The sequence below is a fragment of the Gasterosteus aculeatus genome, chromosome 17, assembly GCF_964276395.1.
Source record: "Gasterosteus aculeatus chromosome 17, fGasAcu3.hap1.1, whole genome shotgun sequence".
Classification (NCBI taxonomy): domain Eukaryota; kingdom Metazoa; phylum Chordata; class Actinopteri; order Perciformes; family Gasterosteidae; genus Gasterosteus; species Gasterosteus aculeatus.
This window is the reverse complement of record NC_135705.1, coordinates 4,874,868-4,900,225: the sequence shown is the minus strand read 5'-3', so window position 1 is coordinate 4,900,225 and position 25,358 is coordinate 4,874,868. Positions and strand designations below refer to the sequence as shown.

Sequence of the window (25,358 nt, the reverse complement as noted above, 5' to 3'; positions counted from 1 at the left end):
AAACACACATATTAACGTATTATTCTATTGTGGCAACAACGATCAAGCCGGCCCAAATCATTACATCGAACCGCATACTTGAAAAGCAGCAACACGTAGTTCTCGTATTGGGAAAAACATCAAAGCAGGACGCAAGCATTTCATCCCGAATACACTTGTATGTCACCGCAGCGAGAGCCCAACGTAATCAACTAGAAGCAAGCAGGACTACTATTGGCTTTATTTCACCCTCGGTTGTGCTGATTTACTGTACGCTATTAATTAGCTTGGTCCATTATCCCCGCTGACGTCTCGCCGCCACCCATCAGCTCATTGTGAGGCTCCACAGCGAGCGTTGGAAGAGGACGAGACACATCCTGTATGTTGTGATTGCAGGGATGTATTGCCCTAATGGACTGTCCAGACAGGATTAATGTAATGGTAACACTTTTGTTACTGCCGGTAACAACTACGAGTGCTAAGTTTTAATATCGGCTAAAAGGTTTGTCACATTAGTAAAGTTTAAGAGGTTTCCCACGTAATTTAGCCTCTAATTCAGCTGACGGTTATACTTTCAGGAAACGGAACATATTTCATATTTCAAATAAATGAAATGCTCAGGATTCTTATTGAAATTGAACTCAAATGGCATAATTGCCATACACGCTGACTCGCTGTGATGAAGCCACTGAGGATGAAGAAAATGTATGCGTGTCCAAATTTAAGCTGATGATACAGCTAATCTGATGTCGCTAATGTGCAACTGATAGATGCAGAAGTGTTTTATAGTTCAAATCAGAGTTTGGATTTCTTCTCTTAATGAACTCGTCACGTACATCAATAAAATAACAAATATTTCCTTGTTTGGGTTGGTGTATTAATCTAGCTATTTCACTATTTGCAGGACATCCATGACTTCATGAGATTAGACAAACTTGTAGCGTCATTGATGGTCTGAGGAAAATGTCTAATTACTATCATCTTTCAGCCTGACACAACCTCGCCAATGCATTTCATTCCACATCTCTTCTCCTCTATCATTGATGTAAATGTTCCATATTAAAAAGAAATTCCCTGACAGACATCACATTTAATACAGTGGCCCTGTTAATCCTGCTAAACCATTTCTCTCATCAAATATCCTGAATTTAATAATACAATGTTTTAGGTATGTCTTATTGTTCACCATCTAGGGGGATCGCTTGCTGCCTTTGCGTGTGAAGTGGTTCTAAATAAAACGTGTTTTTTATAATCGACCACGTTACCTGGGTTCAGTCCCTGCATGGATCTTATTATTATTACAGAATCTAATTTAGGGAGCTTATACTACTACTTTTTAAACTTATGAATAGAAGGCGAGACTCAGGTCACTCGTCTAGTAGCTTTGCTCTTCCTGGCGTGAAAGTGTTTTATGCCTAAACTAACCGCATGTAGAATCGTGTTTTTCCTTGTTTTTGTGGGTTGTTCTTTAAATTCATTCTCAAGAACTTTGTACAGACTCTGGATAGCTTCACCAATGATGAGAAATTATTAAGATTAGCGAAATATGTCCATTAATTCTGCTCGTTATGAAACCCACTGGCCCTGCCGTTTCCATCATTCACCTACTTTATCCAGTTACACTTCCAACACAGAGAATACATTTCACTTTTTTCATTTTCCTGAAATAATAAAGATAATGCACCTGTCAAGCTAGGCACCACATGGGCCATCATTTAATAATTAATATTATGATTATGAGAATGATTTTAGACAGACATGGATGTAAACTGCTGTGACTAACTGGTGGGCAGAGACATACAGTAACCACACGGTAATTCATTCTTCTTTCACGGTACTTTATTTTTGTTGAAACACTGAATCTCAGGACAGCTGGTCCTGACAGCTGTTACAAAGTCCGACGTCGGTGTGGATTGGGCGCATGGATGCTTCTAGAGCTCACGCACCACCAACGTGTCACTTCCAGAATCCTTATTTTTGTTGTCAGTCTAGAAGCTTATAAAGAGTAGAGAATAGGCTTCTGTCTTTTCTTTTTCTGGCATTTTCAATTCTCCTCTTGGTCATTTGGGTCCTTTGTTTGCTGGATACATCTTTATTTGTATTTCATTAAATAAGTGAATAGTTCCTGGACACGAGCCCGTCCTCCGCTTTAATTACGTCTCTTGTGCTCATCTCAGTGTCTGAGGAGTTATTGTCATTATTGAGAAATTTCCCGACCAGCTGGTGTGAAATATAAGCATTATTTGTGGCGGTGGCCCCATCACATGATAATGAATGACAGAAGAGCAAACACACAATTAGACCGACGGTCGGATGGAGAGCCATGATATCAGATAATAGCGGTGCTCCAACGCAATCACGTCACAATAAACCAAAGGAGACCGTTGGTATATTTCATCGAAAATTTTCCCGTTTTTCCAATTTGATATAAAGTCTTTTGAAGTTTTAAAAAAATGTTTTAATGTTTGCTCACCACGTGCACATGGTGTGTTCCTGCGTGTTTTCTTCAGACACCCTCCTCGTGTGCGGCTGAGCAAAGGAAGCTCATTTAAACAGTAGTGACTCAAAGGGTGCTGCGATCAATAGAAGGGCACAGGACCAAAGGGCAAGGAGTCATCCTCCGACTCTAATCACATTCATAACCTTCAGCGTATCTGCAGGCTGGACAGCAGCACCCGGACGCCTGACAGCCCGCTAACTCTGTCTCGAATGCTTCTCTTGGTGCTTCGAGGGCGTCCACACTTACACCTGCAGAGAAAATATTCAAGAAACCTGTACAGCAACTCTAGAAAACAGAGCTTGTGTTTGTAGCCCCGTGAAATCTGACACGTAGGAAGCTTTCACAATTATCCTTGGTTCAGACTGTATGAGTGCTTCTTTTCATTGAGCCTATAAAAGACCTGGAGAGAAGGGAGCAGAAGGGGGCAGATGCAGATGTTGCTGCCCCAGTACGAGAGGCGAAATCTATCGGCACATTTCCCTGTGCTAGTTTTCTGGTGTATCTGACTCCTGAGACCCAGTTTGGACAGAAAAATTCACTCATCCACAATTACAGTCACACTGATTCATATCTCCGAGGGACGTGTTTCTCTTAGGGTTTTTCCCTGTTTTTTGTCTTCCTCTTCCTCTTGAGACGAAGGAAATTGCATTCCTCCAGATGTGTTTCCGTCTCCCTTTTGTGTCACTGCTGCTCCACATTCTCAATTTGTCTTTCTCTGTGGTTGTTTTGTCTGTCTGTCCCTCTCTGCCCCTATTTCTTACTGAAAAGACCAGCGCAACCGTGTTTTCTCTGGCTCCATAGTGTCCTCCCGCTCAGAGAAGTCAGTGGTCTGTTTTTAATGAGCTCTGCGTCTGTGGCTCTCAGCCTGAGGCTGTCCGTTACTGACCTGTTGGCATTTACTTCCCACTGCCTTCTCCTGTCTGTCTCTCTCCTCCTCCTCCTCCTCCTCCTCCTCCCCAGCGCTCCATTGTACTCTCTTCCTATAAAGCTCTTTAGTCTGTTTGATTAAAAACGCTCTGGTGTTCAGTTCATCTCCGGCTCGACACACACGTCCAACGGCAAGCGATTGCTTCCCTTTATCCCTGGAAGCTACAGGCAGTCTCACTTCCTCAGACACGTCAACACGTTTCCCTTTCAACTATACCCGATTGTTGGAGACAACTCCCACCTTTTCCAATGAAACACCTTCGAAGCCTCGGAGTTTCGGATCACAGCGAAGACCTCAAAACAAAAACTAAACACCTTTCGGGGATCGTTTTCAGCACAATGGGCCCAGGAGGAGGTGGCGGGTGGAACAGCTGGTCTAACAGCCAGACATTTGATCTTTAGACTGCACTCCATCAAACCGTGCGGCAGTGGGCAGTTGATGACGACAGTGACCTTTCAGCGGCATATATCTGCCACAGCGGCCTTCCATCACGGCTGACTGGGAGACGGGGCTCGGTCAGCGGTCGGACTGGCGACGGTGAAACGGGTGCATGACTGGATACGGTCATGCACCCGTACTGCTCCTTTCGTTGACGTTCTCTGCAGCACTGTACACATTAGAGGGTCGGTATGTGACTTTATCCACGAACACCCAACAAAACGGTTTCGTTTTTTCTTTTTCTCCCCGTCTTACCACCAAACGCGGCTTCCTTTTAATTGCACTTGAAAGTCTGACCCTTCCATTCTGCTCAGTCCCCTTTTGTTGTGGTTCCCGCTTGTTGTTTGTGCCAGGAGCATAACGAAAGAGCTGTGAAATCTGACAATATGCAGAAGCTTCTTAACTCGAGCTTATACCGCTGGTATGTATTGCGCTGTGAACCCTGTTCATGTCGCCCGTTTACAAGAACCCCTCCCTTTGTTTCCCCCGCGTAAGTTGATGTGTGCGGCAGCCCTTTGATGAGGTACAAAGAGGAAACGTCACAGTAGCGTGTTGGTTTTAACCTATGGGATTTTATTAGCGTCACATTCTGACTGAGTGGCAGCGGCAGTGTGCCGGAGCCGCTGTCAGACTTGTGTGGCTCCGTCTGTATCTCTGTGCAACACAAGCCGCCCGCAGAATCAACCCGCCATCTCTGCCCCTCCTCCTTTCATGTGCCGCCTGTCTTTCATCCCGTTTCACACCAGCTCCCACTCCCTGGCTGCTTCACATGCTCTGGAAGGAGCGACACACACACACACACACACACACGCGACGAACACACAGGCCCAGTGCGATCCTGCACACGGTGCGCTCTCTTTGTCTCTCGTTCTTCTGGGTTTGTATCCTGATGGTTGAAATGCAGTCGCTTTGCATAAAAGCGTCAGCTAAATGACATGTAGTGTAATGTACACAGGCTGGAGATGGTGCAATCGTGTGCACATGGAACAGGGAGTTGTGGGTGCCTGTGTTAAAATTGTCAAGTTTAAGGCTACATTATTGGTGATTATTGGTGAAGTGCTATAAAAACACCAGAATAATGTTTTCTGCTGTTGACTGTTACAAACCACTGTTGATGATGCAACAAAGATATTGTTAGATTAGTCTTCTTCAGTCCTTCTTCTTCAAGTCAAATACATATTTATATTTTCATATTACATGTTACAAGTGTTTATTTTACTACACTTCAATCATATTTGCATATTAGCAAAAGTTAGCATTAGAAAATACTTATTCTTGCATATCTGATCATAGGACGAAAATATATAATACAAGAGAATACTGTCCCAATGTAAGTAATAAACTGGGGAAGTTTCATGGTGATTTGTTATTTGTTAGGATTCACTAAAATAGTTGTATCCTCGAATATCATAAAAGATGAATCCAGCGCCTCTTTGGACCTGTTTTAGGAAGCTTAAGAGGCTGATTACATCAAATTGGTGGCAATTTATTTTCTCCGCACACACAAGATTTTAGATGTTTGTAAAAGTGGCCCTGAGATGGAAAAGCTGTGAGCACAGAATACTTCATTTTAATATTTTGAATTGAAGTGTTATTTTACCAGCTATTATACAGCATAATTGAAGGTTTCTCTGCTCTGTGTTCTGCTCCGTAAATACTCAAATGTCTGAGGAGATCTTTTCACATGTATGGAAGTTGATTTTTTCCCTATGGGTTCTTGTTCAAGAACAAGAATTATCACAAAGATTGTCTCTCATCCCATTTTATCCGGGGTCGGGTCGCGGTGGCAACAGGGGACTCCAACCTTCCCTTTCACATGGTCACCTCTGCCGGCCCTGACTGGTGAACCGGTGTGGAGATATAACCTCCCGGGTCTTCCCTGGGACCTCTTCCAAGCCGGCCTTGCCTGGAAGTCCTCCCCTAGGGAGGCGCCCTGTAAGGAGGAGGGCATCCTTACCAGATGCCCAAACCACCTCAACTGGCTCCTTTTTCGCACGAAGGAGCAGCGGCTCTGAGCCCCTCACGGGTGACTGAGCGTCTCGACCTTCCTCAGCGATAGACGCCACGTCCATGATATCCTGTCCATAAATACCACAGACAGAACTGGTAAAAAGGCCAAACGTTTCCTTTTAGTTAATCACACACGTCCTTTTCTGTCTTTAGACAAAAAGCCTTGATAAATAGTCATTTGCCGCTTGCCTCACCGGCCATAACTGAGATACATGGATGATTTCAACGCTTACTAACCGCTCCTTAGCGTGACCGTGGTTTCGTGACCATACACAACATTACGGAGACTGTTTTATGTAAAGCCAACCAAATCCAAGACATTCCCCTTTATTTCCGCCCCCCGCTCCCGTATGAGGTTTCTTATACAAATCAAAGCGTTTTCTCACCATTGTATTCTTTAATTGAGTTGTGAAGTTGACGTTAAGGTTAATACATTTCCACTCCCCCTGTTTAGACAGATAATTCTGTGTGCTGCGGTTTGCCTCACAGGGCTCTAAGCCATTTTCACACATAGAATGCAGCTGCCCAAATAGGAGGTTTGGGGCTTCAGAGGAGCTTATACAAGCCAAAGGGACTGAACCTTCCTCCGGCTCACCGGAAAACTCCTGAGGTTGTACATTGGTCTGCGGATAGACATTCACAAAGACATTAGTTGTGTTTGCCCCAGTCAAAAGCGCTTAGAATAAAAAATTAACGAAAGAAGAATGCAAAATACAAGCATTTCATGTTCTTGGCAGGAATGAGCCTGGTGGTTTTACACGTACACAGTTATGGGGGATGGTTTATATTTATTTTTTAACATTTATGCGTGACCTCCTTCCTCGCCCCCCTCCCCCCATTCACGCTGATGCTATCTCCCCCGGAGGTTTTGTTACCAAGGGCATATGCTGGATCAGCATTTCCTTTTTTTTTATATGAAATAGCCGAGGCAGTCAGCAGTGACTCTCAGCATTAAGTCGATAAGGAGATGAAACGTGAAGCACTTCAACACTAATGGTGTTGTACACTGGCCACACAGGAGGGGGGGGGGGGGACATTTGTGCTGTTTAACTGACCTTTTAAAAGAGTAAATCTATATTTTCAAAATCACAAAGCGTTATTTCCCACAGACACCCTGTCACCGATGCAGTGTGTGGCCAAAAGCCGCTTGCACACAGCTGGAAGCCTTTGTTCACCAGATGCCTACTCCACCACTCCTAATATATTCGGGCTTGAAGAAAGTGGTTACGGCCAATTAGTTCCCCACATAGTTGACAGTCACTTACAAAGGCGGGTGTTGGCCTCCCCTGCCGCAGTGCATGCACGATGAGCCATGCTTCATGTTTCCCTCCTGAGAAGACAAAAAGAAGGCGTGCGCACATAACGCTCATCAGAAAGGGTTCACTGTGCTCAGCAGGTGAGGAAGACTTATTCCTTCACACACACACCCCCTCCTTCCCCTCCGCTCTCATTGTGCGCGGCAGCTTTATTAAAAGGCAAGCAGGCCTTGGTTTGCCGTATCACACATCAAAGACGGAGTAAAGCGAAGCGGCGCCGTTGCTCATTTCCATCCCTTTCTGAAGAGATCTGTAGATCTTGTCTCCAGATAATGCAACCGCCGCCATTACAGCGATGCAAAGGTGGAAACGCTGCAGCGCTTCGATTCAGCGCAACCAGGTTGATTCTTTTCAGTCGGCTAGACGCGTAATTAAGTTAATGCACAAAAGAAGAAGAGAAGCTCAATAGGGAAATGACTCTGAAATATATTAGTTTGAAGAAGGTGACCAAGTTACGTTGGAGGCGCTGCTTGTTTTTGTGAAGGCAAACTAAATGAGTCACAATCAACCAAAGCAACACATCAGATCTAATCTTACAGAATACACACAGAAAACAAAAAGGTTCTTAAATGGTGCTTTAGAAGGCAGTGTGGTTCTACGAGCAGAACCATCACCTTCTTAAGAACCATTTTATCTATTAGATGGTTCTTCTATGTTTTTCATATGGTTCTTTGGGATATTAATTGGTTCTTTGAGATATTAAAGGGTTCTTAATTCGTGTTTGAGTTGTTGAGGGGGATGGGGGAAAAAACACCGGTCAATATATTTAAAATTAAAAGAATTTGCAATATTATAAATGGAGAATAGCAGCACAGCCGCATCTTCTCATTTTACAAACTGGAGCCATAGAATGGTTTGCCTATCTGTTAGAAAGAGGATGAAGCCGACTACTATGAATAGTTGTCCCCACCGGTGGAAGCGTCTCAAGTAGCAAGCTATCCATTGTCCCGGTCTCTCTGGTCATGCTGTTACGGTGGGAACGAGAGGACTTTTTTCACTTGTTTTTTTAAAAGTACACGTTATGATCTCCATCCTGCAGCGGTGCTGCACAGATGTCTGGATTTATTGCGTCGTGATCACAGGAAAGTTCACCTTCAATCATGCTCAGAATGTCAAGTTTAGGAGGTTAAATTATGTTCGCACTTTATGCGTTTGTGATTAGATGTGCAAAGTAGCAGAAGCGCACAAAATACATAAACAGTATGTACGCGCATCAGTACCGGTGGTCAGCGAGGTGAGACTGAGCGATGGGTTAACTGTACGGCAGGCAGGCGAGGAGGAGAAGGCTAAACGGAGACGTATCGCTGCAGGTACAGTTGTGCTGCGCTACTCCGTGGGACAGCTAATGAGGAAGTTTTAGCCACAGGGGAGTTCCTGTTAAAAACAACAACAGCAAGAGATGGAAGGCCCAAAAAGAAAACGGGATCTCAACACAATGTCCGCAAGAAAAAGCAGCAGTGGATGCCCAGTTCTCAATCAATTTGGACAGCTGCATCCCTGGGGTGTGGTTCAAGAAAGAGATTGGAACGTAAGAGAAGAAGGCAACAGAAAGGCAAAGAGTGAGGAGGAGCAGTGAAGGCTGAGGGTCAAGGTATTTGTCATGAGGGATCGGAGGAGGTGGAAAAGGTGAATTGATTTAATGCGAGGAAGGAATGCAGCGGGATGGAAAAAAGAGAGACAAAAAGAAAGGATAAGAGATGTCCCTCTGGAAAATGTCTTCAGAAGACGTCTTCAAGGAGGAGCACATATTGTCGACGGCTTGGTACTAAAAGATACTTCCAGCTCAATACTGATTTGCTGTGAAGTCCAATATATCAAGGCCTCATTAAACTATGGTGTCAGTGTAGTGAGAAACGGTCATGTATTTTACCATCATATCTAAAGTGTTTTACTTCCCTTTGCCCTCTGGCCTGTGGCAACGAGTTTGTAAACGTAGAATCGGTCGACTCATGTGAGAGCAAAACCAAAGCAGCGGGATCCTGTTTGGAAAGTGTTGCAGTGATAATAGAATCTGGCACACGCATAAGTGAAAAAGAGCCGGTTTATCTGTTATTTCGCCTGATAAGTCTGTGTTACATTAGTAGCACTGGCCTCTGGCAGAGGGAGGAGACTTAACAGGAGGAATGGGGTGGACAAAGCCACAGCAAATGGAATTAGAAGAGTGTCTCGAACAAAAACAAGTCTTAAACGTTGCCTCTAGATTCAAATCATGGTTAACAATGTCGCTCCAATTGGTGTCTGTGTTGAAGAAAGATGTGTGTCCTTAAGGCTTCATTGTCCTCACAAAAACTTTCACAGTAAACTTTCTCTGTACGTCACTGCTGTTCTCTCGCCCTCGTATTACTCATTTACTGATTTAATTCTAGGCAAGAATTGAACAAAGTTACATATGTTTATTATTTATTATTTTAGTACATCATCCAGACATCAGCTCTGTTGAATACAAAAACATCAGTTAAGCTACTTTTAAATGATACAAGCTCGTCTTCACTAACAAGAGTTCATCCACATCACCTGTCAATCAAAATGTATCCACATCCTAAATCTATTTGACTCTAAATGGGGCCGTCAATTAGTAAATGAATAGACCCGGCGACTGAGAATATAATAAACATAAACTAAAAGTCTTCTATTCAGTCCGACTTCATTTAGCAACCAGAGGAGTCGCCCGGTGAAGACACGTCCGCGTTGGCTTTTCTTTGCCGCAGGGTTCCCGTCTCTGGTAACTGGGTTTTCAAGCCATGAAGTTGTGCATCTCTCCAGAACCACTTTAAATAAAGAAATGTGTTGTTTGGGTCCAGAAGCCACTGCCTGCTTGTCACGATACTGGAAAACCTCGCTGCTCCAGCGGAGATGTTTGTCAGCCTCTTGTCACGTCGGCCGCCTGCCTGAAACGAGCCCTTCCAGCCACGAGGCCTTTCCTGTCTCGCTGCAGGCCGCTTTGGACCGCGGCATCTCGTCCATCAGGGTTTAACCTCCGGTCAGACACCACAGACATATTTGCTGCTTGTATTAACATTCGTACATGAGTTGTGTCTTTGTTCGATGTTTGAAGCGTTAATATGATGACTATCGTTGCTCTCCGACAGATCTGCTTGTGCTTAATGTCTTTTGCTCCTGCTGTTTTAATTTCTCTGCACCTATGAATGGTATCTGCAGATTATCACAGCAGCTGTTCCGGCCTTTAACCTAAAATTGATTAGACGCATGTCAGATCGACGGCACGTATCTTATATATACGAAACAAACCACCTGATTAAAATAATGAGAAAAAAACACCTAAATTAAATATGTGCACCTATAGAGAAACCATATTATAAATATAAAAACTGTTCTTCAATTATGTTGCCTGAAAACCACAGGCACAGGGAACAAAATAAGTTATTATCCCATTTATTATTTAGAAAATAGTCCTTTCCCCAAGATAACTAGATAATCAAAACCTTCATTTCTTTTTGCCTGTCTTCAACCAACCTTTCAGCCACGTTGAAGACACCAACATTGACAGAACATTTATCTTTGGGTCCTTGTTTTCTTATGTGGATCAAGACAAAGTCAAACTGGTCATTAACTCCATCGATCTTTAACAGGCAAATCATGATGGATTTGCTGCTGCTGAGCTGATTGGCTCCATTTTGCATCTGTAGGTGTGAACTGTCCAACTGCTTGCCCCGTCTTGATGATGTCATTCAAGGTTAGTCGCAGGACCTTTAACTACCACTGAATCTGCATGGGTGAATCCTGCACCGCCACCATCATTATGCCGTTAAAAAGACGACATGGGGCTGCGATAAGATTTTTAAAAAAGAGAAATGGAGCCAGGCTTTGATGTCATACGCACTGAGCACAGGTTATCAGAAGCATTCTTCTGCTGAGACGCGTCAGTAATCGTAAGCGAGTGGCGCTATAACACCAGTAGACTCCCCGCAGTGCGGGTCTCGTTTGAGCCAACGGGTTTCCTCGCTTCTTCTACTTCCTCCATCCCTTCAACCTTTCCCCTTCGTAGCGGTGCCCAAATCATTTCCCCGGGACCAGCCTCGGTTCCCTGTGATTTATATGTGTATGGTCATTACTGACGTAGAGTAATACATATCCGTCTTTCCCCTCTTCTCCGTCTTCTCCCCCCCCCCCCCTCCGTCCCTTTTTGGCAGAGCCCCGGGTGCCTGCGAGGAATATCAATGACTTAGTCCCCGTTTAATCACAGTCTTTCACCTGCTCTCACGCACGCAGAAGGAAGTTTTTGCTTATGAGGTGTCTGTTGCTTTGTTTCTCCCCTTTCCAAATTCCGAATAACGCGCAAAAAACCCCCAAAGGCTCTCATCCACCTTTTCATCTAAGAATAGTGTTGCGATTTGGTCTCATTAGGAATGAATTTTCCTTTACAGCTGTTAAGTGTCTCTAACCGACTTAAAATGTTTACTGACACGATCGCATCGCCGGCGTGATGTTACTTTATTCACCAAGGCTCTGGTCGTGCATGCTGAATATGGAATTGCTGCTTATGTTTGCGTTGTCTTTTTTTGGCGGGACGGCGGGTTGTGTTCTATTTCAAGACGTGACCCATATCTCGTTCCATATAAACTGACAGCGGCGTCAGACAATATAAATAAAAATAAAGCAGAGAGCAGCAGTAAGAAGAAAAACGTCACAATCTGTTTTCTTTACACTTAGCGCATCTCCCACATTTCAGTTACATTGCATGTTCACTTTGATTTGAGGCGATCTCCAAAGTGTGCGCTTTTTTCTTTTCCAGCTCTTTTCACTTTTCTGCATCTTTTTCACCGCTCAAGCTGACTCAGCCCAGATGCCAAAATGCTGAAGGATGCAAACACACTGTCACGCCAACCTGGTACAGACAGAAAGAAAGAGATAGAATTTGCAGTATGCCGTTCCTCGGCTGGAGGAGCTCAAGGTTATAAGTGCCTGGCCCAAAAGCTGGGTCAAGTACAGTACTTTGGTGGATTGTATGTGGAGCTTAGATCTTATTTACTTGCACAGGAAGCTAATGTGACCCCCCCCCGACTCCCCCACCTCCTCAGTTCAAACAGTGACAGTTGGTGTTCGGCGGGGGGAGACGAGCAGTATCAACAAACGGGCAGATGTGCAGTTTCAGCATACTGACTTGCAATCATTTGATTCCAAGGGAAGAAGAGGTTCGGGGAGCGGCAGAGTCGACCTCCTCATTACTTCCTCCTTGTCAACTACATCAAAGCCGCTCTCCCAGAGTCACGCACTTGAAAGTTCCTGGTTATCGCCGGTTCTTCCCGCCGCCCGACGGAAAACATGCTTTGGGTTCTCATTTGTGTGACTTCATATTTTAGCTATTTATATTTCTGTATGAAAAAATCCAGCTTTCCGAGCGCCGAGCCGTAATGAAGCGAGACTCCCTGCCCGGCGAGCCCCCTTTTTTGCTCTTTGAATTGAAAACCATCGAGCCAGGTAGCCGCCTGCGACATTCTTCAAAGAGGACTGAGGCACTTTCCCCTAAAGACGGGATTTCAGCCTCCAAGCAAAGTGTCTGAAAGTCACTTGAAAAGAAAGAGTACAATTGGTTTGTTTTATTACGTAAGTAACATGTTTTTTTTTAAATACTAAGGAAAGCTACGTAAGCCCATCAGTATCAGTGAAATCAGTGAAATAAAGTGTACGCATAAAGCCAATTTTTGCCTCTCAAATACATTTTTCAGCTTGGGGGGGAGGAGGGGGGGGACATACTGTATAAGCGGCTTACTCTAGAGGAGGCAAAAACTAGCAAGAAAAATAACGAAGATGCAAACAGCTCGGTCCTTAGTCTGATAACAGAAGATGCTTTTCTTCCCTAAGCTGTGTTTTCACTGAGGGATTTCTCTGCCTCTGATGCAAATATCATCTGGCTTGTAAATTGGGCACGGTGGTATAATACCGAGCTACTTGAAGCTGTCACTGCACCTCCTCAGGACACAGTTTAATGACTGCCTCTTGTTGATGTAGACGCCATGTGGGTTTTGCCTCGGCAAGTGATGCTTTTTCTAACACACAGACTAGATTGTGGGCCCTCCCTCCCATGTAAATCCCTCATTATGTTCCTGTGTTTTTTCGCCTCAAGTAGCTGCAAGTTAATCAGTCTACAAATGTGAATTGGAAAGCTTAATCTTCACATTCGAATTGTAGCCGCACACAAAAGAAGCAAACATGCTCATAACTTTTCTCCCAGGAAAAAGAGTGCCATGGTAACGTAACAAAGCCGAAGCAGAAGCGAGGCAGAGCTGTGCTCTCCAAAAACAAAAACAGAAGTGACCTTTCATCTCTATCCTAGCACTGTCTGAATGAACTCCCACCATCATTCTCGACCCTTCTGATCGCCATGCATGCCACGGCACAGGCCCTCATGTTTATTCATTTCCTTCGGCGAGAGATGCGCTAAATCACTGACCCTCTTTTAGTGCCTGGTGCTCCTGGCGAGCACGGGAACGGGGAGGGCGTATTGATTTTGGCCCCTTTCTCATCAGCAGCGAGGCCCTCGTTTGGGATGAGGAAATGGTAAATCTCATATAGAGAGCCCCTGTCGAGGCCGGTTCAGATACTAATCTTTGCTGGTTGATGGCTCTCTAATCGTTTTTTACCATCTAGGACTCATTAGAGGCCAAAGAGGTGAATGTAAAGTTCGAGACGTGGCATTTATTCTCAGGACACTCTGTAGGAATGTTTTGGTGTCTTTCTTTTTTGTTACATTCTTTTCTATTTTATACAGTTTGGCACTGCTGCGAAAATGAGGTTTGTGATTGTGGTTTGATTTTGATTTTGGAGAGTGAAATCCGCAGACACATTTTCCTGTTAACAACAGTCACCAACTGTGTGACCACTAACAGACCCCTTGAATTTCTCTCTTCATCGTGATGGGACAAAGCAGCTCTCGTTTTTTATCTTCATCATTTCAGTTTCACAAGTTCACACTTTGAATGCAGAGAAATCCCTCCGTTGTGTTTTAGCAACCGCAGTCCTTTTTTTTACGATGTTGTTTAGTGTCCCAGCTCGGTCCCTTCGTTGCATTTAAAGTGACAAACAGTCACATTGGGACGGACTCATGAAGAAACCTATTGGACACAAAGGTTTTGCTGACTTAAAACCTCCACCCACCTGCTCCACTGTGGGATGGACAATGATGCCTGGCCCTGTGTGGGGAATATGCACCTGGCAGCATGTATTAATCATAGGAATCGCTGCAATGCAAGTGTGTGGCCTGTTCACTAGGCCTAACTGCATATATTTTGTCTAATTTATTAAATATTTAGCGTTTATCTTCTTTAGAAATGACTTATTTACCTCCTGTAACTAATGTAAGGTGGTTGGAAAAGTTGTCAAGAAAGTTGCTCTTTTGGGCCGAGGTGGTTTGTCAGTCATCACAAAGAAAAAACTGAGGGAAACACTGCGCTCGATAACGGAAATCATGCATTATGCAATCCGTCATGACGAAGGTTGTTAAAGAAGTCCTCTGAGTAAAATTGGTGAGATCAACAACAGAAGCTGATGCTTCCACAGATATCTTGACTCTCCTCGTCTCTGATCTTTTTTTCTTTTTTTTGTATTACTCCAAGACACAAGATAAGCAAATGAACAAAGTCTAAACTTGTTTTACAATGTGACGGGTACGTCGGGCTCCCGCGGGGGTCGTCTCTCCTAGTCCTGCAAATAAATCGAGGTGCTCTCACTAATCTCGTTATAAACTCGCCCCTTGGAACGCTTGTCATATTATCTGACGTGACAAATAGATCTCAGCGCAAGCATCTGGCTCCCACCCTCCCTCTTTATGCTCCCTAAGGTTGTTTTTTTTTTTATACCACCTCTTTCTCACTATGAATCAATGAAATAGCCGGATCAAGCTATGCACCTGGAGCTTACAGAAAAATGTTAAATGTACGTAATGTTTGGATAAAAATGTACTGTAAGCTTTACTTTGGATAAAAGCGTCAGCTAAATGACCTGTAATGTAATGTAATTAACATTGCGAAGAAGAGTGTGCCAGACCTGCTAGGTCCCTGCTACTTTTTTGGAACTTTGGTCGGTTCCACATCCTTAAATTCTAAAGAAAACCAGAGTGCTCCTGATGTGCAACAACAAAGGAAGTTGAGTCACAATCCATGCTGAGTTTTGAGCAATTTATTTTAGAGCTCTCTTTTTATTTTTTTCTTCTCCAACCACAGCGAAAAAATCTTTGAGTGTTATCAGCCGATAACACTCAAAGCGAGTTAAACAGTTCACCGAGATCAAAAGTTATCGTTCTCACATAATTCCTGTGCGTTATTTGCATGGTTTTCATACAAAAGCGCATCATGTCTGAGCACGAGCAAAGACTCTGGTATTAAAATAGATACACAGGATGACTGTTAAAACCTGCAAGAAATATGCCCCACTGTCTATTTGTCCCGGGTTCGGCGGAATGCAGGCGTATCTGGGGAGCTTGCGTAGCGTTTATTGGTATGTATGAAATGATGCAGATGGAGGCCCTGAGCACAGACGTGGCGATCTCTGATATTAGTGTTGAGATCCCCGAGCTGTGTGACTCCGGGCCTTGCCCTTATGAATTGGCTTCATGAAAATGTCACCGCGTGACATATTTAAACCATTCAGCTTGATAACTGTGTCCCTCTCGGGCTCTTGTGTTAAAAGGCGGCCCGCTGCTTCGCCGGTACTCCTCTTAGTGACGGAGATGGAGAGAGGGGAAAAAGCGGAGAGGTGGAGTCACACCGAATCAAACTGAGATAGAGCGAGCGTGGCCCGATTCCAAATAGGTGAGATGGAGACAGCGGTGACCTCGCTGTGGAGGTGCACCGAGTGATGATCGCATTCGGAGGGGGGAGCCGGCGCTGCTGTGTGTGACAGCGGCGGGAGGCAGAGCCAATCAAAGAGCGCCGATCGTTGCCCCTCTGGTCCTTTGAGAAGAGGAGGCCCTGAAGGTCCTGACTGATCGGACCAGGCTGGTGTTTCAATGGATTGCATTGAGCAGACAGGAAATCTCCATTGATGTCAACGGTCCTTCTTCTTGCTATGAATCCCATCCGTCTCCGGCTGCAGTGCCGTGTCAGATGCACCGACCCAAACGCCACCGCTCCCTCTCTGCGTTCACCCTAGTCTTGTTTATTTCCTTCTAAAAGCACTCGGGGCCATTAGATTCCCGTCGCTACGTAATGTAAATTTCCAGCATGTCATGAATATCAACACAGTTGGCGGTGCAGCGTGCCGATGCTCCTCCCGTAGCTCGCTCTCGTATAAATATTTGTTTTTGACTTCGTCCTCGCTGCCCACCGAGAAGCGCCCGCGGTTCAGCCGCAGTTGGCCACATCGCTGCGTTGTCTGCGCATCCGGGCCGAGGCACCGCGGTGGCTGAAGGTGGGCGAAAAACAGCACTCTGCTGTGGAAATGCTTTAGTTTGTCAGTGTGTCAAAAGCCAGAGCTGCTCTGCACTGTTAAACAGGCAGTGACATAAACCAGCTGCTTCAGGGGGGGGACTTTCTACCGCTCGCCTGTTGGCTTTAATAAATGAACCAGCCACATTCTGTCTGACATTCTGTTTGCGTTTGCATGGTCAGGCAGCAATTAATCACTTGGTTTTTTTTCTGGATTCTAACCTTTGGTGCCTCTGCACTGGTTATTTGTCCGTGCAAACAACTCGAGGCCTTTGTTTCTAGTTTAGATGCTGAACACATTTTCATATAATCGTATTTGGCAGTTCTGGGCCGGGTTTTGACTCTTGACTTAGCATTTCTTTAATGTCCGCTGAGCCACCGGAATGACACGAGTAGTGAGCCAACTCAACTGGGTCTGCTCTGTTTTTGGTTTTCCATTCACAGTTTTGGGATGGTACCAGGTACTTCTTTTACCAAACACTGGAGAGCACTGATTGGTCAAAGACACAAACTAGACATGTTTAGATCGCAGAGCTTACTGTTAATTTAAGAAATTGTTAACTTGCAAAACTAGTTGGTGCAGTTCGCTGGTCGCAGATAATCCTGTTTGGCTGCTGCTGAAAGGATTTGGAGAGTGTTGCATTTAAGATGTTGTCACGTTGCTTTTTGCAGAGAGTCAAGTTGGGTCAAGTTATACCATCCAAAGGAAATTTGGGTCTGAAAAGTGGTCTGAAAAGTGGTCAGCAACCATTTTGATAGTCAATTAACCCTTTATGTAATTGTGTTTTGCCAAAATAAAAAATAATATGGTTCCAGCCTCTGAAATGTGGTGGTTTTCAACAAATTTAAATGAATCATTAATCATTTAAAACATTTTTTGTTTTAAATTATGGCAAGTTGTTTTGAACAAACCAGTAATTTACCCTCGGGCTCTATGAACCTGTGAACCTTAATTCTGACAAGCAAGTTATCATTTACTGACACTAAACCTACTTTCAAGTGCTTAATGTAATGTGAGGCTGAGGTTCATCCTGACAATCCGTTAATCTGAATGCATAACCAACTCACTCAGCAGACTGAGAAGCAGCGGCTCAGCATCATACCTCTGATTAGAAATGACTATTGCACACATAAAACTGTGAGGGGAACCAGGTAAAATATTTCCTTTTGTCATAGTGATGATGTATGCTGAATAATGAACACGGTCACGTTGAAAGTCCAAACCTCTCAGTTGGTGTGTTTAATGTGACATATCACATCATTGACCCTTAGCACGTGTAGACCGAATAAATGATTAATATGGTGAAAGTGGAAAATAAATATTGAATTTTGTTAATGAATAGACTATAATATTTAAGTAGTAATCACCTAATAATATGTCTTTTTTAGCTTATAATACGCTGTTTCTATCTACATGCTGCGCAAATCTACTTAACAACCCTAAAATATGGATTAAGTCATCATGATGTAACCCACTGGTTTGTGGATGGAGGTTTTAAAGCCACACCAAATCACAAGGTAGACACGCCCCGGAAGCACACGCTGGTCCATTTGACTCTCAATACGACCCTAATGTACAAAATGAAAAACAATCTGTTTTGGAGGAGACTTGAAACAAGCAAAGTTTGCTTCAGCAATAGATCAAGTGAGAAGTGGGCTCATTTTTCTTCCATTCGATGGGCTTCTTATGGCAGCCGGAGGAGCTTCCTGATGGCCAGTAGAGACAAGGCGACTTGGGCTTTACTTCTCAGTACCGGAGGTTCCCCGTCTCTGCTCTGTGTGTTTATCGCCCAACTGTTTTTCTTATCACACATTATTGTAGGACGTGCCAAAAAGTCATGCATCACCTCCGTACCGCTTTAAATGAGAAATGTGCTGTTTGGCCACAACAACTCACTCACTCCAAAAAAAAAAATAGGTCATTGTTCGCTGCATATTGTTTCCTCCCTGCAGGGAAGCTTTTGCGCGTGACACTGCGAGCATCAGGTTACGGTGGCGGCGGCTGAAAGGTGAGGACGCAGAATTGTGTTTTGGAGAACGGCATCGTTGCCTTTGGCCTCTGCTTCATTCTGTAGCGTCTTACGGGAATGCACAAAGCTCGACGCCGGCTTACGTACTCTTTGTTTCTCCTGTTCTCCCGGGCCGAATCCTCTGAATGCCACGATAAGCTAAGAATGTGAATGCTGAACTATCGATTGAACCCCTGGCTCTACAAAAGTAATATCTCCCTCTCAGTGTCCCGTCTCTTCCTTGTGATATCTTTATTTTGTCGCCTTGACTCTCTCGCTGTCACTTCAAATCCTGGGTCAAATCACGTTTATGAGGGGGAAGGCGTCCATTCATTATCTGTGTGTGTGCATGCGTGTCTGTATGTGTGTGAAAGCACGACGGACTCTCCTGTGTCCGTATTTTGGACAGTGTTTGTGTGTGCATGCGTGTGTTTGGACGTGTGACTATTTGCATGTTGTGAGCAATGGGCTTTGTGCATCCTCTGTAGCTGACGGCCAGGATGTATCCATGGCAACGCCAGGTCGATCCTAGCTGTGAGCGGAGCTGCAAAGAGAGACTTGAAAGGCAGCGTTAAAGCTCTGCTCTCGTCCGCCCTGCGCTCTTCTCGCTGTGACCGTGGTCGAAATGCGTGGCCTTGTTGAAAATCACAGCCCGAGGGGCGCGCGCCGTCAGCTGTGACCACGCACGCTGGCGTCGCAAGACTGCCACCTTTTGATCTCGTTCGAGAATGACCCCTGAAAAAACATGTTGTTCCCTGAGTTCCATGAGTTGAGGGTTCATCTGTGGAAAGAAACTGTGTTTGGGACAAATAGCAACTGGATTTGAATCTGGAAATGGTCAAAGCCATTATTGGCTGCTCAGTTTTAAGATGATTTTGTGTACTTTATGGGCTGGGTGAAGTTACATTTCAGGTTTGAAGGTTGTTGTGATGAAATGGATTGGCTGTTTTAAAGCCCACGGCTTTATGTGTGGGATCTTTAAAGTCAATTTAGGCTAATTAATTTAATTCTGTAATTTCACCTTTTCTGTGGTCAAAAAAGTTACTTCATCAAGGGTCCTTTTGGTCTCAAGTCCTTGGTAAATAAAGTAAAAACCCTCTCGTTAAACGGGTAGCAACACATACAAAAAACAGAAAGTATTTTTGTCCCCACCAAAAGTGCAGGATTAGATGTGCTGCAGCTGCCCCCTGGTGGGCATATCCATATGCATGATGAGGCAGAGTGAACGCGCTCTGAAGGCATTGAGCAATGACAGGAAAAGAAACGATAAGCGGATGAAGAATGAAGCAAGACAATTACGTTCGCGCCTGGATTTATCTCTTTGGAGACGAACACAGTTGCCAAAACAAGCAGAGATGTATTGCAACCCTATGAGCAGTAATAAATCCGAGACGACAATGTAATTAGGATATTTGGCCCGAAGTACGTGAACCTAATCATGGGACTTTATTCAGAGGGTCATCGTGCTGCTGCGCGATTTTCCTCCACAGCAGTTTCACAACTTTCCACCTCGTGCCGAATCCAGGCTGTTAGCTCATGCAATTATTCAGCGGTACTTATCAGAAGGCCGAGGGTGCTGCAGCTGAGGAGGCTCTGTGACCTTCTTGTTAGGTCAGCCTCGACGTCGGAGGCTATCTAGTGATCACTAATACGAGAGTGCCAGAACCAAAGGCTAGCGGGGCGCTGCTGGTAAACACACTCAAAGGTTTCGGATCGAGGCTTCAAATCTCCGGCTGCTCTCTTATCGCCGGGCATGTTGTTTTTCCTGTGATGGTCCGTCCTCACAGTTGCAGTTAAGCACATATTGACCAAGTCTGCCACCTTTCTCACCCTCTCACTTGATGTTAGAGTCCCCGCGGCCCCCGATGAAAACACGCTGGCAGGTTGTTGTGGTGTAAAAGCTCGACGCCATGGATCGGTTTGGGTGATGTTTTTTTCCGTTGGTTTAATGTTGCTGCTTCTCAGAGGTGTCTGGTGGTATCATTAGCTGCTTTTATTGTAAAGGCTGCTGTCATCTCCCTAAATGCGCGTCACGTTTCATCCACCGCAACCATCATGTTTCTGAAAACATCTCTGTCTAATGGAGGTGGATCGATACAGAAGTATCAGGCCTCTTGCGTTTTCTTTTCATATCAAAACCAACACCACCTCTGGGAATCTGCATTTAACTCCATATTCAATAACAAAAGGATGCAGTTGGGATGGCTTTCTTTTCCCCCCGACTACATGTACATATTTGATTTCATTTAATCTGCTTCCCTCTGAAATGCCAGCGGCCATATGGCTTTCTGTTGGTAAAATGAACCGATAGATTGAAAATAACAATGAGCAAGTGGAAGGCTTAATTACATTCCTCCACTTTTCTCCTTGGCGGTTGCCCTTTAATAGCTTATTTTTTCGATTAGGCATCGCACATGAACTTATTATTGGCCCTGCCTGAATCATATACGTCACACGTCTCATTTGTTGTTGTTTCCTGTGCTTTCAAATTCATCATACGAGCAGATCTTATTACCAAACCATTGCATGTGAGGTTGTGTTCTACAGTCCCGTGTCTGAATCTTCTCCAATTGGAGTAGTAATTTCAATAAGAGCCAAGTATTATTTCCATTTGATCACAAATGTGCTGAGATCATTTTTGGGGGGCAGGGGAGGGGGGGAGTGAGTTCCGGTGGAACACTACAATCAGCAGAAATAAGAGCCTATTTTGTACTTTCTCTACCGTACGTAGCCTTTTGCATTTTCTCTCTCCCACTGCGTCAAAACCTCTGGGTTTTTTTTCCTGTAAATTGGTGAAACTCTGCCCCGGAAAGGGGACCTGTTGCTCGGCCCTCTGGGAGTATTCAGTGTCCTAACCTCCTCACGGCCTATCCTTCTTTCCCCTCCTCCTCCTCCTTCTTTTCCTCTTCTTCTTCTGCTTCTTCTGCTTCTCCCCTTCACATTGCCCGATGGGATGGATCCGCCCCGAGACACAAACCCAGACGCGGCTTCTCCGTTCAACTCAAAGTAGATTCCATTCTCCGGCTCTTTTCAGCTGCCGATGACATTTTGACTTTGTTTGGTGCCATATGTGGTTGATTGGGTCAGTACTGTGACAACCCATTAAAGGCCAAACGAGTTAACACTGTTTACGGTTGTCTAATTGCTGGATGCCAGGATTATTTCAACTGATGGTTTTATCTCAGTAGGCAGATTTGACCGATTTTGGACTGATCATCTCATCGCTAAGCATTGATTTTCCATCACCGCCACCATGCCGGTCCGGATCATGTGCACCATCTCCTTCGCTGCCGACGACGAGCCCGCCGGTGGGTACGGTAATGCCGGCTTCGACGACCACTACCGACGGGTGAAGAAGAGTTACAGTGACAGGGACTCGCAAGAATACCTGGACGAGTGCAGCCGGGTGGACGATGACGGCGGGGAGGGGGACGGCGACGACGTCCGCGAGGTGGACGACCTGGCCGCTTTCTTCGGCGGCTGCACGCTGCACGGCGCCAACCACGTGTTTGTGGAGGACAAGAAGTTCGGCGTCCGCCAGGGTCTGTGGGCGGTGGTCTTCACCATGGCCCTGTCCGCTTTCTTGTTGCAGGTAGTCGACAGGGTCATATACTTTTACCAATATGACTACATCACCATGCTGGATGAAAGAGTGGCCAACAATATGACATTTCCGGCCGTCACCTTGTGCAACTACAACTTCGTCCGGAAGTCTCAGATGAGCTACAGCGACCTGATTTTCATGGGCCCTCTGCTGGGCTTCGAAGAGGGCATGGCGCCGGGGTTCCCGCTCGCCCCGGAGCCGGACCGCCTGCCGGGCTCTCGATTCAGCATGGACGAGTTCTACAACCGCACGCGTCACCGCATGGAGGACATGCTGCTGGAGTGCAACTTCAGGGGCTTGGATTGCGGCCCAGAGAGCTTCAGAGAGGTAGGGCGCAGCCGAGACGCCAATGCGAGAGAGACGTGTGTCTGATGTATGCTTTGTTTGCTCCTCCTGGGTAGCAGCGGACTACAAAGTGGATAGAAACAGTGCGAGCTGAGCCGGAGGTATTTTATGTGCGTCTGGTAGACTTAACTAGACTTGATGGATGTGACTGATTGATTCTGTTGGGGGATCTAAAATTGGAACATCGCCTCAAGGAATATATAGCTGAGGCAGCTGAATCAAGAAGAATCTTCTTAAGGGGGTTTATTGCGATTAAATGAGGACGTCCAATAAAAAATGTAATACTGACTGAACTGTAATGCAAGGATAGTAGTCTTCAATGAGTAAACTGGCGTCTGTGGAAAGTCACGGCTACGGAAGCAGTTACGTAATTCAGTGATTCACAATCCCAAGTGTCTGCCTGTAAATAAAAGGGTTTGCTGAGTCAGCTTCTCTGCATTAATGGGACTCTATTGTTAATTAAAAAAAACAGAGTAGACATAATAAAAACAGTTCCCATTACTTAAAGGGGCAAACTTGGCATTTGGCTGTTACACATTTGATGAGCCAGACTCACTTTCTTGGATTTTTGGTATATTCGGTTTTGTTGCTGCTGCCCATGTTCCCTTGAGTGTGCATATCGGACAGCACACAGGCAGAGTATTGAATAATACCGAATTACCAAGAAGTATTGACCTTATCCAGTTATTGGTCTATTGATTTCCCTCGACCTTTGCACGGGTATGTGCCGACTGCTAATGGACGCATTAAAGTTACATGAGCTGCAATCACATCAGTGTGTAAAAGCATGTAGATGACACTCTATTCCCATTTACATTAACTAGATTATTTTTATCGTGAAAGGGAAAATAATTCAAATCCGGGTATCATTTCTTGTGTGTGCAAGCACGGATGAAATGAATGATTCTACAGTGAAAGGAAATTATTACTTCAGTGAAGAGTATAATTTAAGAAAGAACATTTTAAAGATTGAAAATTGTCTCAATAACAGCAATAGCAGCGGTAGTTTGGGATTGAAGGAAATTCAACACAATCTTTCATAACTAACCATCACTGTGAGGCCATGCTTTGTGCATGCTGGAACACGGTATCAGGATTTCATTGTGTTCCCTAAAAGAGGGCAAAATACTGCTTTGACAGCAGCCTGGAGTTATTCCTCTGCAGATATTATTCAGATCTTACCCAAGCAGAATCTGAAAAACGCCCTGGTCAGGCAATCAGTATCGCAGATGGAGAAAAGAAAGTCGGGTATTTGGCCAACGTCCTTGATTTTGAAATATCGTATCATCCTCTGTTGATATGATTTTTGAAAGACAAGCAGCCGTGACCGCGGTGCAGTCTGCCGTTTATTACCATGAGAGGGAGGCAGTGACCAGACTGTGTTGAATGACAGACGTGACTCCCATTACGCCGTCCAAATCTCATTCCTGCTCAAATTTGTTTCGTTTTACTTTGAATCAGATGGAGATGGAGATTTCTTTCTTCAGTTTGGGCCCATTCTCCCCATTTCTTGCATAGCGGTGTCCTTTTAAACCCGATTATCTTCAAGCAGTTCCTCATGAATAACTACCGGGGAGATGAGAGGGTTTAAATATGCTGTGAAACATTGTTCTTCCTTGTTTGTTACACAGTAGTCTTTAATCACTTGTGGAGTTTATGAGTTAGACGTACTGTAGCTACCCGTTATCTCCTGATGCTGTTATCTTTTCATTTTGTGGGTCTTTGTGTATCATTTGCTGAAATGGTGCGCGCGTGCCTGCTGGTTTAGGTGTCCTGTTTTTGCATAAGGTTAAAGACCTGACCAACACAAGTGACAAGTAATTATTTCCTTGTCGGGTCTAATAGGACTAATTATGGGAAGTTGTCTTGCTTGAAGTTGAACCTCTCTGCATTTCAGTCTCCCACTAATATAATCATCCATTTATAGCCATGCAGAAATTGTAAAAGGATGCTCCCTGTTTTGTTGCCTAGTTTCAAAGCAACTTTTAAATCTGTTCTGTGCTGTTGGAAAATGTCTAAGAACAGATTTTGTAATGATTTAATTTCCCATGTAAGGCAACCGTTAGAAACAGCTACGAGTGATTGGTTTTGCGCCCATTGTGTTGCTTGGTGGTTTAAAGCTTTTTACCACAAAAAGCTTTTTCATTTTGGCAAAAAAACAGATTCATTTTTGATAATGCAACAGCCCGCTGAAGCATTTTGAGTGATGGTAATAGTATGTGTGCTGTTACATTTCAAAATCAAAGATGACAGAAATCTTTGAAGGCTTTAAAGGTTTTTTCTCTGCAGACAGTATGTCGTTTTAAACCCTGGGGGTTTGTCAAAGAGCATTCTGAGAGATCACAAATCGAAGTGATGTAAGCTCTGAGAAAACTGTCCAGTAAAAAAAGCAATTGACTGTTAAAAGAGAAAAGAAATACCTAATTAGGCAATAAAAAGCGTAATATTATTGCACATTCAGATATGCTCCTGGCATGTGGGAAAATATTCGTTACCTCATAAACCAGATACGAGATGGACGTAGTCACCATGCCGTCACCCGTTGGTTTACGGACTACAGATTTGAAGCCTAATATTCTAAGAAACAATTTTAGGCAATCAGAGGACTCGACGCTGTTGATTGTTGTTGGACGGAATGCAACGGCAAAGGCATTTCTTTCGAACTCACTTCACAGCATCCATTATTCATTTCTATCATACTTTTCTTCTCAACAGCAAATCAATAAAGTGTATTTATTTTTTCGGAAAGTGTCATTTGGCAGCATCACTGGACTCCTTCTGCTGCCTTTTTATTATATCTGCTGAAGAGCCACTGAAGGCCCTCAGACTCACTGTCTCTCACTGTC

General features: G+C 44.5%; 1 protein-coding gene across 2 annotated transcripts in view; it reads left to right on the top strand.

Annotated features, from left to right (window-relative positions):
* The window catches only part of asic1b (acid-sensing (proton-gated) ion channel 1b), a 121,547-nt gene that overhangs the window by 58,842 nt on the left and 37,347 nt on the right, over window positions 1-25,358 (top strand). Inside the window, exon 1 of one of the 2 annotated variants that reach the window (XM_040203789.2) lies at window positions 21,501-22,494. The exons of the other annotated variant lie outside the window; for it this stretch is intronic. Within the exon in view, the coding sequence (XP_040059723.1) occupies window positions 21,817-22,494 (678 nt within the window). The 5' untranslated portion in view covers window positions 21,501-21,816. Of the gene's footprint in view, window positions 1-21,500; window positions 22,495-25,358 lie in introns of those variants that run through there. 2 annotated transcript variants of the gene reach the window in all.